The 17890-nt window shown below is 43.7% G+C and overlaps 1 protein-coding gene across 3 annotated transcripts in view; it reads right to left on the bottom strand.

Moving 5' to 3' along the window:
* STON1 (stonin 1) overlaps positions 1 to 17890 on the bottom strand; it is a 56062-nt gene that overhangs the window by 29933 nt on the left and 8239 nt on the right. Inside the window, exon 1 of one of the 3 annotated variants that reach the window (XM_055540044.1) lies at positions 11845 to 12044. The exons of 1 other annotated variant lie outside the window; for it this stretch is intronic. Coding sequence is in view for 1 of the 2 variants with exons in the window: in XM_055540042.1 (XP_055396017.1) it covers positions 1132 to 1234 (103 nt within the window). In the remaining variant the exon portion in view is untranslated. Of the gene's footprint in view, positions 1 to 1131; positions 1374 to 11844; positions 12045 to 17890 lie in introns of those variants that run through there. One more of the 3 variants, XM_055540042.1, reaches the window with a different exon arrangement.

The raw sequence follows: 17890 nt of genomic DNA, 5'->3' as shown, positions 1-17890 counted from the left end.
TGAGGGTCTTTCTTGGATAGACGAGAGCTGAATGCAGGAGAGAAAGAGAGAGGCCCTGGGGTGCCCGAGGCTGAGTACTGGGTCACCTTATTGGAAGAAGAAAATAAAAGGAAAAAGGAAGATGCACCCAAAAGGCAAAAAAGCAGGAGGTGCAGGGACCCCGAAGGCAGAAAGTGTGTCTTCATGGGACCCTTGAAGGGCTGCAGGAAACAGTATAATAGAGACAGACAATCTCTGTGATTAGGTCCAGGGTGACTGGGTAGGGCTGAGGCCAGGCTGCCAGTTCGGAAGCAAAGGGAGCATGAGTGCTGGGGGCCCATGGGCAGAGGCTGGGCTCTGTCTTGGCCACCTTCCCCATCTCAGTTCCTGGGTTTCTGCGGGCTGTGTTGTTTCCCTCGTGGACTGATTCCTGGCAGCCTGCCTCTTCATACCCTACCTACCTTCTGGGCTCAGGAGCACAAAAAGGCCCAAGGCCTCCCACTCTCAGAAAAATTCAGCCCACCCCTGGCCATGGGGAGGCGGCAGACAAGTGAGCCTTCGAGCCTCTGAGGGCCTGTAAACAAGGCCTGCTTTCAGGGCTGCCTTCTGGTATTTATATGGCCGTGGGTCCCCCAGTGGGAAGAGCCAGGCTTATGAGCAAGGGTATTATCTTCATAGGGCCACCAGGGCAGGGCTGGGTGTGGGACCCCATGGTTATTAGATGGCCCCTCCTGGGTTTGGATTCTGAGTTCTGAAAAAGACGTGGGCTAAAGTTAGCTGCAAGGGGCCTGGCTCAGATCACACATCTTAAACATGCAAATCTCCTCCTTCCCCTCTTCCCTGCAGGCTCAGTGGACCTCCTGAAGATAAGCAGAAAGTCCTGGAAGTTTAAAGAGCTACAAAGAGGATCTCTCTCTGGAATTCAGTATTTAGTGGTGGAAAAACCAAAGTCAACTGCTTTGCTATGAAACTTGGTCAAGTAATTTATCTTAATTACCATGTAATTGCTCTTTTAGTTTTTGAAAGGAGGCAGGAGCTATATTGCCCAGAAAGGCTTATTTAATGCTTTTAAATGTGATTCCTCCCCACACACTCATCTCACCGCATTCGGACTGGAATCATCTTTATGAGAAGTAAAGAACCATCATCTACCAAAACTGATGCAGGATCTTGATCCTTGGATGCTGATCTTTGGGAAGCATCTGCCAAATGTTCTGGTACAAATTCTCGTCCCACACATCCCCTGCTCATTCATTCAGCTAAGAGGTTAATGGGCCTTCTGAGTGCTGGATCCTGGGAGAAGCACCCTGCATACCACAGGTTAAGACCTGAGTCCCTGGTCATCTGGTTGGGAAAGAAAGGTTTAGTAGTTAAAGAGAGATTGTAAATCCCAGTCCTGCCACTGACTTCTGTGTGACCTCGAGCCTCAGTGACATTGATCATCAGCTCCCCTAGGTCTAAAACAGGGATAATAACAGTTAACCTTTAGGTCGGAGAAAGCAATGGCACCCCACTCCAGTACTCTTGCCTGGAAAATCCCACGGACGGAGGAGCCTGATAGGCTGCAGTCCATGGGGTCGCTACGAGTTGGACACGACTGAGAGACTTCACTTTCACTTTTCACTTTCATGCACTGGAGAAGCAAATGGCAACCCACTCCAGTGTTCTTGCCTGGAGAATCCCAGGGACAGAGGAGCCTGGTGGGCTGCCATCTCTGGGGTCGCACAGAGTCAGACACGACTGAAGCGACTTGGCAGCAGCAGGGGCTAAACTGCATCCACCCCAAATTCATTCCTAAACCCCAGGACCTCCAAATGTGACTGTATTTGGAGACAGGGCCTTTATAAAAGTGACTAAGTTAAAGTTAGGGTTAAACCCTGGGGCAATCTGAATGGTGTCCTTTAAAGAAAAGATTAGGACTTGGACTACCCATGTAGGTGATCCAGCGGTTGGGAAACTGCCTGCCAATGCAGGGGACACGGTCCGATCACTGGCCCAGGAAGATTCCGCACGTCCTGGGGCAATTTACCCTGTGAGCCACAACTACTGAGCCCACGTGACCTAGTGCTCCTGTTCTGAAATGAAAGAGGCCACTGCAACAAGAAGCCCACGTACCACAACTGCAGAGTAACCCCGATCACTGAAACTAGAGAAAGCCCATGCACAGCAAGGAAGATCCAGCACAGCTAAAAGTAAACAAACAACATTTTTTAAAGATTTTTTTAAAGGAAAGATTAGGATACATGACACCAGAGATTCAAACACACAAAGAAAAAATCATGTGAGGACACAGACAGTAACCATCCACAAGCCAAGGAGAGGAGCCTCAGACGAAACCCAACCTGCAGACCCCATGACCTTTGACTTCCAACCTCTGGAACTCTGGGAAATACCTTTCTGTTGTTGGTGCCACCCAGTTGTATGGTATTCTGTTATGGCAGGTGGGACAAACCAAGACAGGGTTCTTGCACATACTAAATAAAGTAACATCTCTAAAATGGTAGGTGCATGGGGGAAAAACATAAGTAGAGGCTGTTATGACTACAGACTCCTGCTCCTAATGTAACCTGTGGTGACTCCTCACAACGGACCACCCCACCATGTTCTCTGTCTCTTGTCTGTCTCTTGCCATACTCTCCCAGGCCTCCCCAGAGTCACAAAAGACTGGTTCGAGAATTAATGACTAAGAAAACGTGAATATGTACTGATGAATGTAGCAGTTGGGCCAGGAGAACTAGTAACATTTTAAACAGTAAATCAGTCATATGGCAGTCACAGAATCTCTAGTTCCTCCTTGAAGTACCTGATGCACACTTCCTAAGTTGTTTTACAGATGCTAAAACCCCTACCAAATGGAAGAAGTAATTACTTGATGACCATGAGTACATGGTCCCCAGAGAGCCCCTATAGAGCCTGATGATTGATAATGGGAACCCCTGTGAACTGTCCTAGTACTTCACCCCATCCACCAAAGAGAGAATTGTGTAAGAGCTGATCACACGTCTTATGACTTCCTCCCCTCAGCTTGCAATTTAAAAATGCTTCCCTGAAACCCATCAGGGCGTTCAGGCTTTAGAGCATGAGCCACCCTGTTCTCGTTGTATGGCCCTTTCAATAAACCTTTCTCCCCTCCAAATTCTAATGTTTCGGTTTATTTGGCTGCACTGTGCACTGGGCACATAAACTTGGGTTCAACAACACTAAGGTGCTTATAGTCTGGAAGGAAAGACCAGAGAAAGCCACTTCAAGTAACAGGCAGCATCTGTTCATCCTCCTGCACTAACGCAGACCAGGAGGTTCAGAGAAGAAAGTCTTAGCTCAGGGGCAACAGGCTTCCCTTGGAGGGGGCATCTGCTTAGGCAGAGATGTGGGGTGGCAGATCAGACAGCGGTGATCATACCCGTCTGCCCACGTGTCTGTGTATTTGGGTCCCACGCCAGCTGACACCAGCATAAGAGAATTTCTCCCGCCTGACTGCATTCACTCCACTACGCAGACAGAAAATCCAGTTACACACACCCTGATCATTACTATGGCAGGTCTCCTCTCTGGCCACCCAAACTGGGGCACAAGCCATGGAGATGACCTCAGAGGTGAACAGGGCTGTGTTTGTTCTCCAATCAAGTGTATTTTGGTTTATCCATGGCTAGTCTGAGGCCGTTACTGACCACGAAGCTCACCTGGCAACGCCCATATCAGTGGGAATACAGAGGCAGGAAGAACTGACTGACAGAGGGCAAAGTATGTTTGCTTCAACTCTTGCGACTGCTGGGAATTTCTTAAATGTACATGTGTATAAATATACAAAACTTAAGCAATTCTAAGACTAGGGGAAGATTTTTAAAAATCATTTAGTAAGGTCCTATTTACAAACCAAGCATTGAAGATCACCAATTACCCTGGCTCTTAGTCTCAAATGCAGGTATCACACACAAAAATAGTATTTGTGTCTCTAAGTCCACAGGGAGTACATGCAAAATATTCATGAATCTTAGCACATTATAAAGGCCATTAAAGGCTTAATGAAAATTCTGCACTTTGAGCGAAGTATGATCAGAAATGTGTAAGTGGCTGTGAACGAATGGATTTACCAACTGACACTGAGCAATGGGAGTTGCTTATATTTAAACTTAAGGATCTCTAACCTAAGGCAGTTGAGCTTCTAGCAGAGTGACTGCCTTCATCCTGACTTTGAGTCTTCATTTAAATAAGTAACTTATTTAACTTATATGCAGAGTACATCATGCGAAATGCTGGACTGCATGAAGCACAAGCTGGAATCAAGATTGCCAGGAGAGATATCAATCACCTTAGATATGCAGATGACACCATCCTTATGGCAGAAAGTGGAGAAGAACTAAAGAGTCTCTTGATGAAAGTGAAACAGGAGAGTGAAAAAGTTGGCTTAAAACTCAACATTCAGAAAACTAAGATCATGGCATCTGGTCCCATCACTTTACGGCAAATAGACGGGAAAACAATGAAAACAGTGACAGACTTTTATTGGGGGGGGAGGGGGAGAGGGCTCCAAAATCCCTGCAGATGGTGACTGCAGCCATGAAATTAAAAGACGCTTGCTCTTTGGAAGAAAAGTTATGACCAACCTAGACAGCATATTAGAAAGCAGAGACATTACTTTGCCAGCAAAGGTCCATCTAGTCAAAGCTATGGTTTTTCCAGTAGTTATGTACAGATGTGAGAGTTGGATAATAAAGAAGGCTGAGGGCTGAAGAACTAATGCTTTCAAACTGTGGTGTTGAAGAAGACCCTTGAGAGTCCCTTGGACAGCAAGGAGATCCAACCAGTCCATCCTAAAGGAAATCAGTCTTGAATATTCATTGGAAGCACTGATGCTGAAGCTGAAACTCCAATACTTTGGCCATCTGATATGAAGAACTGACTCATTAGAAAAGACCCTGATGCTAGGAAAGATTAAAGGTGGGAGGAGAAGGAGAAGGAGAAGGAGACGACAGAGGATGAGATGGTTGGATGGCATCGCCATCTCAATGGTCATGAGTTTGCATAAACTCCGGGAGTTGGTGATGGACAGGGAGGCCTGGCATGCTGCAGTCCATGGGGTTGCAAAGAGTCGGACATGACTAAGTGACTGAACTGAACTTCCAGCCTCCTCACAAAGTGCCCCGGGTGTCCCTGCAGAGACCTGCCCAGTGAAGATCACATGCTCCAGTCAGAACCAGCCAGCAAGGGGCTCACCCAGCCTCTATGATGCTGGTTCTCCAATGGATATCACCACCTCTGTTCTCCTGCTATACCCACCTCTCCACCAGACCTTTGTACTACTGCTCACAGTCCCCACAGCTGCTTGCCCAGCCGGGGAGCCAGGAGGCCAGTATTTGGGAGGCTCTGTTCAAGCTCTGCTCCTCTCTGCTCTGTAAGTTAAAACAAGTCACTGCTAGCAAGTGGTTTCCAAGGGCCCTTTAAACTCTTAACAATCTACAAAGATGAATTCTCCTAAAAAGAGGTCCACAGAGAAGTATGTGCCTCTCTACCAAGAATGTGACTTCCTACCAAAATGTCTTAGGACTCCTGCAACTACACTTCAGGCTGGAAGTTTTCCAAAAATGGCCACAACAATGTCTCCCGTCTAATGTCCTTCTGAAAGGTTACTCTGTCCCTCCCCCATTGGAAGGAGGGTTCTTTCCCCTCTCCCTGAACCTGGGCGGGTCTTTCACTCCTCTAACCAATTCCATGCGGCAGAAGTGACAATGCTGGGCCTGAGCTGACCCAGAGGCTGCCATTTCCTGCTTGCTGGAGCCCTGAGGCACCACATAAGAATCCCAGGCTATGGAGAAGCCACACTGAGACACCATCTTAGACATCAGCCACTCGAGTTTTCAGTGATTCTAGTCCCAGTCACCATCTGGCCACAACAACATGACAGATTCTAACCAAAATCCACCCAGCTGAGCCCAGTCAACCCACAAACCAGAAGAGAGAACACTAAATTGTGGTTTTAAGCCTTTACATTTTTTATGTGGTAAGATACATATAGACATAAAATTAGCTCTTTTAATCATTTTTAAGTGTACAGTTCTATGACATTAACTATATCCACATTGCTGAGCAACCACCATCCATCTGCAGAATGTTTTCATCTTCACAAACTGAAACTCTGTACCCGTTAAACACTAACTCCCCATCCCCCCATATGGTTGCCCCTGGCAACCACTATACTTTCTCTTCTATGATTCTGATAAGTCTATGTACCTCACATAGTGGAATCATACAATATTTGTCCTTGTGTCACAAAAGGTTTATTTCACTTAGCCTTATGCCTTCAAGGTTAACTCATGTTGAAGCATGTGCCAGAACTTCCTTTCAAAGGCTGAAAAACATTCCATTGTACATGTATACCGCATTCCATTTATCCATTCACCCATCGATGAAAACCTCTATGCTTTAGAGTGGTTTTCTGCAACTACAGATAATTGGAGCAAGGACAGTGCAGCCCTAGGACAGCAGAGCAAGGCTCCCAAGGAAGATGCTGAGACCTGAAGAATGTGGCAGAAACACAGAGCACCAGGGCACTAACCCTCTAGAGTAGGTGATTAGCCAGGAATCCAGACTGGCATTTCCAATAGCACTTGTCACCGTGGGCTGGGCACCTCATGGGGTCTCGATTTTAGGCGGGAGCAATCACAGGCTAAGGACTTGGCAGGATCTTATCTGGGGCTGGGCTCCTTGCCCTGACACAGGCTGATAGGCCAAATAAATGTTTGGTGAATGAGTGAAGAATGTACCTGACGCTGAAGCCAGGTTCTGACTCATCCCAGTTTCTTACAGGTTCCTGTAGGGCAAGAACTGCGCCAAGGAAAGCACAGTAGAACAGCTGCTTCTAGGTGGAAAGGAAAGAGGGTGAGGAGATGGGCAGGTGGGAAGACAGGACAGAAGGACCTTCTGACAGGAGGAAAATTCATAGCCAGGCCCCAGGCTTCCCAGGAAGCTGAGTCTCCATCGAAGCATCCACCCTGATCTAGGTAGCCTTAGCAGGGGCTTCACCATCTGGAATCAGTCTTGCTCAGTTTGTTGTGCCCAATTTCCAGGGCTCAAGGCACCTTTACAGGGGCAGGCACAGGACTTAGAGAAGCTCAGCTCATGGTCAAAGTATAGGCCACAGGGGTAGGGAAGGGGACATAAGCTGTGAGCTGAGTTGCATATTCTGGCCCTGGGAGCTTGGGAGTAGGGACCTTCCTTTACTGTAGGAGGGCCCAGATTGGTGGCACAGTGACCCCAGCCCACTCACCTACATCCACTTTACCGAGGAAAGCAGCCTGTTCTTCCTGTAGCATTTGGCCACTCAACTAGGGCGCCTGACACTAGGTCAGGATGAACTAGAGCATGAATGCTAATTCCAAATCTAAGAAGAGGACTTGTACCTGACTTGAACAGGGAGTGCCATCACTATAAATGCCCACATAAGGAATTTAAAAGGCTCAAATTGCATTTCAACTTTGCATTTAGGTTTTCCAGCCTCTCAAGATAAAATGAAACCTTGGTTAATAACCACAAAGGTGTTTTTCTCTATTTCTCTTCAAGCATACTAGAACTTTGAATGTTAGGAACTGCTTACCATGTGCAAAGCAGTTATAAGTACTGTACCAGTAACAGAACTCAGAATACATGGATTTGGGACTTGGCTCAGTTTCTAAGCAACTGTAGTGCTAAGTTACTTCAGTCGTGTCCAACTCTGTACAACCCAATGGACTATAGCCCACCAGGCTCCTGTGTCCATGGGGATTCTCCAGGCAAGAATACTGAAGTAAGTTGCCCTGCCCTCTTCCAGGGGATCTCCCCACCCCAGGGATCAAACCCAGGTCTCTTGCATTGGCAGGTGGGTTCTTTACCACTAGCGCCACCTGGGAAGCTCCAAGTCACTGTAGGAATTTGAGCAAACCAATGACCCTCTTTGGACCTCAGTTTCCTAATTCATGAACAGAGGAAAAGACTATGTATCCCCATAGTTTGTTTATGTGCATTAATAAGAATAAACATATGTGAGATATACAGAGATATACAGAAAAATATAGACACAAACACACACATATATGGGGTCTTCATAAGAAAAGCCATAACTATGTAAGAGATTTACTTATGTTTAGTAGGTGCTTGCTGATACCTGCTGAATAAATGGCAGAACAAAGCAAGGTTGCAACAAGACTCACATATGGTGTAAGCAGATAGTCCTTCACACTTTGGAATTGTCAGCACATTGACCAGATCCTAGAAAGCCACCTCTTTCCCTATGTCTCAACAACTGACACCCTAGCCTGTATGCTTCCTCCCAGCAGGCCTTATGTTCTCCCAATCCACTCGGATGGACGTGGCCTGATCTCCAGGGCCAGAGCCTGCCCCCAGCCCCTTCCTCAGACCCCCAGGCCCAGATCTTACCTCCAAACATAGCATGAGCTATTTCTTACGCCAATTGAAAAACCCAGATCCCTAGGTTGCCACTACGGTCTCTACTGCCTTTGGTACCAGATAGAAACAAATCACACCCTTTCTCTGATTTTCCAGGAGCATAAACACGAGGAACATTCGTGGACCAGGAACGAGAGTGTCTGCTCAGAGCCTCCTCCCCACATCTCAGGCCTGGACTCCACCTGTGACCTTTACCTGCCAAGTAAGACTCACAGGTGGTCTCCCACCTCAAGGGACTTTGAGAAGAAGCATCACATACCTGAAAGTTTCTTTGAAAAAAACATGAAGCACTCCATGTTTGGCTCTGGTCATGTTTAGTTTATTTCAATGTGTTTGCACACTATGAGTCTCCAGAGGCCTGAGATTAGTCCCTGTGATTTCTTCTGGTACAGTGACCACACACAGAGAGAAAAATCTGAAGCTCTTTGTGACTCCAGTGCTATTAGCAAATGCACTGTGATCTCTGGACAGCGGCTGGGGCTGGGACAGAAGTCAGGAGCCCGGTTCCAGTAAATGAAGCGCATCACTTAACCTCTCTGGGCATTTTTCCTCATATGCACAATGGAGCTGACAAGCCATTCACATTCCTATTCACCAGGATACCAGGAGGCCAAAGAATTTGAAAAGGAAAACACTGCACAAATAGAAATGCCATAGTATACAGCAGGCATGGAGAGCTGAGAAAGAAGAGATGAAAAAGAAAGGGGAAGACAAACACCAGAAAGAGAAAGCATCTAGGGCAAAATGTGAGGCTCTTGAGATGGCAAGGATGGAGTCCCGTGGAAGAGCCCAGTAAAGAACGTTTCCCCTAAGCCTGAGATGAGAAGGTTAACCACAGAGACATCTGAAATGCTTCTCTGGATGGAAGGAAATGAAGTCTGTGCATCGTTTGAGGTAGTACAGGATACATCAGAAGCCGAGGCTCACTGCTGCTCACTCTTACAGCTCAACACAGAGCGAAAAGGTAGATGAGAACTTAAGAGGCCTCCTACCTTTTATAATTGAGGAATGTCACCAGAGAGGTCCTGGCCAGGCCACATCCTGGCACAGGAGGTCCCATCCAGGATGCTCATTTTAAGGACATTCAAAAATGATCAGGCCAAAAGCTGGTCACCCACTAATAGGGATAGGGTGTGCTGAGACCAGATCACAAAAAGAAGGACTACGAAATCTCAAAGTGTCTCCCTAAATAAGATCTGGAGAAGACACAAAAAGCAAAGAGCTCTTAGAATCAGAAAAAAAAAAAAAACTTTAAACATCTCCTAGTCCAATCTTCAGAAAAGAGAAATCTCTAGTATCACATCTCTGCTGAGGAATTATGCAGCTGCTGTGGAAACTTGCAGTAATGGAGACCTTATTACTTTATAAGTGAGTTCATCACATTATCATTTGGACAGAATTAAACTCTTCTCTCTCCTATTAACTCTAAATTAACCTCCTCCTGGCTTCCATCGGTGCTCTGAGAGGGACACAGACTAAGTTTAACTACTTCTTCACCTACTCATTCTTCAAACAACTGAGGACAGCTGGTCTTGATGACCTGTACTAGGCTGTCCCACAGCCTCTCCAGCCAGGGGCACATTTTTAGCACACCCCTGAAAGCAGGTCATTCAGCCCGTCAGTACTTCTTTCCTGGTTATCTCCAGCCAGCTGTGATCTCAGACTGCCATCGGACACTGACGGCTGCCCCTGCTTTGCTTAGGGCATCTCATCCCGGCCAGGAATGCTAGCTCTGTGTTGGCTTTACAACTAGGTCTTTTCCTTCTGCCACTGGCCACCTCGTGGTCTCAGCTCCCTACCCAGTACCCAGGGCTTGTCATGAACATGTTCCACGATAAGGCCAAAAAATGTGAGTCCCAAATTCATGCCACTTAATGGAAAGCAACTGGTCATTTGATTTTAGGCCTTCCAATAAAGACTGAATCTAGACTGTTCAATCGGCATTAAGTATCTTTTCTAACAACTCATTTGACAGATGAGGAAATATAGGCCCAACAAGGCAAAGTGATGCACTCATAGTCAAAAAGATGAACATGAACTCTAATCTTTGGTTTTCCAGGCCTACATTCTTTCTACTGCAATTGAGAGGATGTGAGGCCACAGTGCAGCTCAGGGTACATTTTGGAGCAAATTTTCCATAATGTGTATCTGCATTCATTCTTTCTTTGATTCAACAGACATCTACTGAGCACCTATGATGTACTCTGTAAATATCCCAGTAAGATCTGAAGTAAGCTTCCATAGGGCTTTACATCTCAGTGTGTGTGTACACAGTGGTGTATGTGAATGAGTTCATTCTTTCATGCATGCACATATTCACTGAACAATATGATAACTAAGCACCCTTAACACTATGCTGCGTGCTGGTACAAGTGAAACAGTCACAGTACATTGCCCCAGGGCAGTCTCTGTCCAGCAGGGACAATTCTCAAATGTCTTGTCAATGTGATAAAGCCCAGTACAGGGTGTTGCAGTATTTAATTAAGCCAGATGCTTCATTAAGATTGGTGCCAGAGATGGTGGCAGTGTTCATAACTGTGGTAGGAGGAATAAAGCTGCCGGTACTGGTGGTCTGAAAAGGCCTTAGGAAGAGTGGGGCTTCTGAACTGGGTCTTGAAGGAGGCTATGAATTCATCAGGCAGAACAGAACAGAGAGAGGTGAGGGTGTGTGCAAAGATGGAGAGGCAAGAGAGGACCTCATCCCATAGGTAGGTGGGCATGGCTGGGGTCAGGAGTTAATGTGGGTGATAGCGCAAAACAGGCAGGTAGGTGAGTAAGGTACAAAAGCCCCACTGTATCATACTAAGGAGCTTGATTCTATCCTAAAGGCAACAGGATTCAGTGAAAGAATTGAGAGAGAGAATAAATAGGATCAGGTAAGAATTTTAGAAAGAAAGTTCTGACAGTAGAGGATGGACTGGAAGGTGTTGGGGCCAGAGACAGGGAAACCAGACAGGAAGCTATTGGCAGGAATCCAGGTCGAACCTGAGGGTTCCTGCCTACACACACATAATTTTAAAGGCTGAAACATTAGAAGATAGAAGAGACTGTTTTCATGTACATCTCTCCTGGCCACCAAAACTTTGCAGAACCACAGCACCTTCATCATTCTCCATAATGATGTGGTGGCCCCAGAAGAGTGATGTCGGCCACAGCATCACCACCAATCCTGGTGTGTAGGAGCCTCCAAGAGAAGTAACTTATGGCTGCATGCATGAGCCACATCTACCAAAAGGGGGTGGGGATGGACCAGCCCTACACAAAGTCAAGTCAGGGTCCTAGAAGGAGGAGTAAGGTTAGAGGAATGCAACAAATCAGAAACAAGACAAACAAAAGTTCCAAGAGGGAACTTTTTAAAGGAACCAGTTCTCCATGGGAACAGGCAATGAAGAACACAGAGGAGGAAATCAATACAAGAGCCAGCACCTGTCTCATCCGGTCTCCGCAGGCAGGATGCAGTTCAGGGAGCCCACTCAGCCCCCTTGTGGGAATCCGGGAAAGGTGTCCCCTTTTTAGACCAACAAGAAGGCCACAAGCAGCGGCGCCTGCAGCCCCGTTCCCACCCTCAGCTGGTGAGAGCCTGCATGTGCACAGATGGGCACGCTGAACAGATAAGCAGGAACATCTGGGTGGAGAAGGGATCGCGTGGGGATGAGGCAGATCTCGACAAGCCGGGAGCTGTTTGAGTAGCTAAACCCCATCAGGTGCAGTACAGAGCCATCCTCACTGGGAGTTTAGAGTCAAAGATGAACGAGAAGAAGAAGGTGAAAAACCTAAATAATTTCCTTCCTTATGAGGAAAAAAATGCTCATCTAGGCAAGTCTGAGCCTTCTTGGAGTTGGAAGATTCTGAGATGATCACCAAGTTTCTGTGCTAAGTCACTTCAGTTGTGTCTGACTTTGTGTGACCCCATGGACTACATGTAGCCTCCCAGGCTCCTCTGTCCATGGAATTCTCCAGGCAAGAATACTAGAATGGGTTGCCATTTCCTTCTCCAGAGGATCTTCCCAACCCTGGGATAGAACTTGCATCTCTTGTATCTCCTGCATTGGCAGGCTGGCTCTTTACCACTAGTGCCACCTGGCAAGTCCTAGGGAAGTCCAATTGCTATTCCCCATGACCCCGGAAAATTTTTCTGAAAATCAGAACATCAGACCATTCCTGTGCTACTTAGAAAGAGCCCAACTAGTCACCTTCCAGTGAAGCCACGACGAGCCACGACGAGCAGCAGCACCAGGGATTTTCACAAAATTGATGGGGTTCTGCTTTAAGCCACAGACTAGCAACAGGCCTGGAGCTGCACAGATTAAAACATTTCTCTATGTTTGCATTAATGCTAAACTGAGGCCAACAAAAGCAACATTTGTCGCATCAATTACCATCTTCCACAGCCTCCAAGTTGGCCCTGAATATAAGTTACCATGAACTAGTGGGAAAAAGCCTTCAGAGGGGTGAAGAGAGGCCAATATGTCAGCCCCAACTCTGAATTTCTGGGCCACGGCTGTTTTAAATTAGATTCTCAGTGCCGCTTTCACCAGAGTCTTGGCTTAGCTCTGCAATGGAAAAGTTATTTTTGTGCTCTGAGCCACAAATATTTATATGGAAGCATATTCATAATTCCAATTATGTTGTTTTCATGATGCTCTTTTCTTCTACTTAAAAACAATCATAGCTATCATGATTATTATTTCTGATAAGACATATAAAAAAGCTCTGGGCCAAGTACAGATTCCACAGGACCCAGATAAATGATCGCAAACAGGCAACAATCATTTATAAGATTTTATATCTTATAAAATCCTTAAGAAATAATTTCAGTCCATCTATACACTGTGATGGCCTTCTTCTTTGTCCCTACTCCTCAATCACTCATGGCCTTCATGATCTCTCTTGGGAAAACCTAGTCCCAGAAGTAGTTCTGATATTTATTCCTTATGTATGCTCTCTGAAGTCTCTGCATTTAAAATGTTATATTCAAAAATGAGATGAAGGGTTTTTATCTCTTTAAAGAACAGGAACGCCAACAAGTAAAGGAAAGAGATATTTCTGGTTAAGAGGGGCATAAGTCTTAGGTAGTAACATAGTTATTCTATAAAATGGTTGATCTAGGACTTCCCTGGTGGTCCAGCGGCTTAGACTCTGTGTTCTCAAGGCAGGGTTTGATGCTTGGTTAGGGAACGAGATCCCATGTGCAGCACAACTAAAGATCCTGCATGCCACAATGAAGACGGAAGATCCTACATGCCACAACTAAGATCCAATGCAGGCAAATAAATGAATAAATAAAAATAATGTTTTAAAAAACCTAACCCCATTCCCTGCTACCCCACTATATAAATGTATATATATTTTTAAATTGGTCTATAGGTTGAGCTATGAAGAGGTGGTATAGATGTAGAATAAAAATGGTGGAAATTCATCCAAGAGAAATATAAACTGATTACCAAGAAAACACAATATATTAAGAGATGTACCCATGGCCTCTGCCCAGAGGTCTCTCTGATCAGAACTACTGAAGCACAATCCTGGTTCAGTAGAACCAGTTCAGAAGGGAGATGATGGGAGGAGACTAACATGTGTGAACATTAACATATCCCAAGCGCTTGGCCCATATTATTTCTTGTTTATCTCACTTAATCTTCAGAACCACTTTTTGAGGTAGGGTTTATTATCACCATTTTAAGGAAAAGGAAACTTAGCCTCAGAGAAGTTAAGTACTTGCCCAAAGCAAGTTACTTTAGATAAGTTACTTAACATCTATGGTCTGAATGTTTGGGTGTCTCGGAGTTGGTGATGGACAGGGAGGCCTGGCGTGCTGCGATTCATGAGGTCGGAAAGAGTCGGACACGACTGAGCGACTGAACTGAACTGAACATTCATGTCAAAACCCTAACCTCCAAGATGATGGTATTAGGAGGTGGGGCCTTTGGGAGGTGTTTAGGTCACCAAAGTGGAGTCCTCATGATGAGCATTCTTATAAAAGAAGTCCTAGACAGCAAGCTCACCCTTTACACCATGTGATCACACAGACAGAGGTTGGCTGTCTGCAAATTAACAATATTGAGAGTTTCAGGTGCACAGCAGAGCTACTCAGCCATACATAGATATCTATCTGTTTTCCCCCACCTCCCCTCCCATCCTTGTGGGTTATCCATTTTAAATATAGCAGTATTTAATCTATTTTTTTAATGTAGTAATATTTGTCATTACAGTTTTGTTCAGTGTTTTGAAGTGTTTGGATTGAAGGGGTAATTCAGGGAATTCTACTCAACATTATGTGGCAGCCTGGATGGGAGGGGAGGCGGGAGAAAATGCATACGTATGGATGAGCAGCTCTGCCACGCACCTGAAGTTATCACAACATTGTCAATTTGCTATACTCCAATAAGAAATAGAAAGTTTAAAAAAGAGATGAAACAGAAATCTCCAGATAACAGAAATAAAGAGGGAAATCAAAGTGGACCAAATAGTAGGAGCTGAAGCCAAGGGGCTTATGGAACAATCCAGACCAGTTAGAAGCCTGAATGGCTAGGGGCTGAGAGTTTAATGGCATGCGTGCAGTGAGGGGAGTCCTGTAATGGCCACCTGATGTCAGGAGCTGTCGCTGAAACACTTACATAAAGCTGAAGTCAAAAACGCCTGCTTCATAAGTGAAACAGTTCTAGAAGAACATTACTTGTCAGTCTGAGGAAACCACAAGAAAGCTTGTCATGTGCTTGAGCAAAGAGTAGAAAATGAATAACCTTAAAAAAATCTGAAATCCACACTTGCACCACAATGCAAGGACAAGTTTAAAAGCATACTTTCAGGCCGTCCAAGGTCTCTAGGCCAACATTAACAAAAAGGTAAATTTGGGAATGGGCAAACCCCAGATTAGACCAGCAGAAGCAAATGTCAAACTGCTTTATAAGGATATGCTAGCAATCCTGAGGTAGGTAGGATTTCTATGAAAAACAACTCTTGATGAAGATGTAACACACAAGAGAAAATAAATCATTTTTAAAAATTCAAAAGCAGAAATAACAAATAATTTAAAAATTTGCTTAAAATATTGAAACATAGAAAAAGGGCTAAAAATTAAAAAATTAAAAGGCAAAGAGATAATATTTTTAAAAACCGGTAGATACTAAGTACCAAATAGAAATTCTAGAAATAAAAACATATAGACATTAAATTTCAAGAAAGAAACAATGGGTGGATTGAACAATAGACCAAACGCAGTTAAAAAAATTAATAAACTAGAAAATGGAACTGAAAAAATCACTCAATATAGTTAAGATAAAGAGATACAGTTAATCCTTAGGCAATATGGGTTTGAACTGTGAAGTCCACTTATATGCAGATTTGTTTTCAATAGTAAACACTACATTGTCCTCAGTTGGTTGAATCCAGGGGATGTGAAATCATGGATTTAGAGGAACTGCGGATATAAAAGAACTGCGTCTATGAAGGGCGAACTATAAGTTAAACACAGATTTTCAATTGCGCAGAGGGTCAGTACTTCTAATGCAAATTGTTCAAGGGTCAACTATAGTTAAGAAAGGAAAACTACAGATGAAGAAAACATAGAAGGTAAAATTAGAAGGTTCAACACTCACCTAATGGGTATTTCAGGGAAGAGTGGAGTGTATAAGGGACTCAAAATCAGAGTACGGATTTTTGTCTCTTATGTTCATTTCTATATCTCTAGAACTTGGAAGCATTCCTGATACATGATAAGTGCTCACTAATTATTTTAAAATAAATTTGTAGAGGAAATAAGTGAGAAACCTTTAGATATAAAAACAGAGGTGTGACTTCAGATTAATGAGCATACAGAATTCCAGGTAGAATACATAGAAACAGATTATATCTGGACACATAATGAAAGGCCACAACATGAGAGACAAAAAAGATAAGACTGAAAGGCTCCAAGAGAGAAAACAGATTACCTGCAAAAGGATGGCCAAAAAGAGACTTTTCATAAGGAACAATTGAGACAAAAAGACAGGTGGAATAATGTTACAAAATGCCAAGGGGAAAATATCTACTTAGAATTCTATACCTTGATAAATTATCTTTCAAGAGGGACATGAATAAAGACATTTTCAAAACAATACCAAAGCTACCCACAAGATTGGCGTATTACAACTCTAGACTTCAGCAGCAGCAGCAGACCTTCAGTGAAAAAATTATCAGTATGAAGAAAATGAATACAGGAGAAAGGAATGGTATGCAAGAGGCAATGCTGAGATAAGAAACTGGTAAAGTCAGGAGGGAGGGGGAGGGAGACTCAAGAGGGAGGGTATATTTGTATAATTATGGTTAGATCACCTTGTTGTATGGTAGAAGCCAACACAACATCGTAAAGCATTATCCTCCAATTTAAAACAATAAAATAAAATCACACCAGTGAAAAGCAGAAATTGGTAAAGTTAAATAAATTTTCACTATACAAAAGGAAAAAAAGTAGAAATAACAATGATGACCAATTTCAGGAATGGGGAGAGGACCATAAATGATGTGGGATTAAACTAGTAGACCACAATAACCGGAAGATGGGAAGAGAGGCCAGTCAGATTTAAAGGCATTTAAGGCCGCTGTACTGATGAGAGGAAATACAGAAATCAACTTTAGACTTTGTTAAATGGACACAATGTTAAAAATTTAAGAAATACAAGTAGAATTTTGTCTTTCAAAACAGTTGACAGAAGTAGAAATATACAAAACTTGACCAATCCAAAGAAAACTATGAAAAGAAGTGTAAAAGCAGCAACCAAAAAATGCTAAATGGGAAAAACAAAAACTTAAGATGGCAGAACGCGGCCAAATGTATATTGATTACAAAGAATGTAAAAGTTTACATTCAATTATTAAAAAGATTTCCAGGCTATCATAAAAAAAAAAAAATGAAGCAACACATAAAAACTATTTCTAAGATTAACAGTTAAGGCAAAATTATAGACAGAAGTTAATATAGAAGGACATATAAAACATAAAAAAATAATAACCAAGAGAAAGTAGGTACACCAACATTAATATCAGACAAAATAGAATTTCTGCCAAAAGCATCAATAAACATAACAAAGAACTGTACATAACATAATAAATTCACCCTGGAGAAATAAGAATCATCAATTTGCATAAACATTAATGAATTACAAGGAAAAATTGACAAATCCACAGAGTGGAAGATTTTAACATTCCTTTCTCTGAGACTGAAGAGAACTCAGAAAACAGGCAAAAAAAAATCAGGAAGAACATGAGAAATTTGAAGACTACACTTAATAAATACACTTGATGCAGAATGCTGCATCCACCAAGCAGGGAATCTATTTTTCTTTAAACCATACATGATATATTTGGAAAAACCGTTCATGTAACAGGACACAAAGGATGGCTACTATACAAACCATGCTGTCTTTTCATGATGCAACTAGATTAGAAGTCAACAATAATTTAAACAAAGTTAAAAAAAAAAGGTTTTTTTAAG

This window comes from Bubalus kerabau, chromosome 11 (genome assembly GCF_029407905.1).
Source record: "Bubalus kerabau isolate K-KA32 ecotype Philippines breed swamp buffalo chromosome 11, PCC_UOA_SB_1v2, whole genome shotgun sequence".
Classification (NCBI taxonomy): domain Eukaryota; kingdom Metazoa; phylum Chordata; class Mammalia; order Artiodactyla; family Bovidae; genus Bubalus; species Bubalus kerabau.
This window is presented reverse-complemented; position numbering and strand designations above follow the sequence as displayed.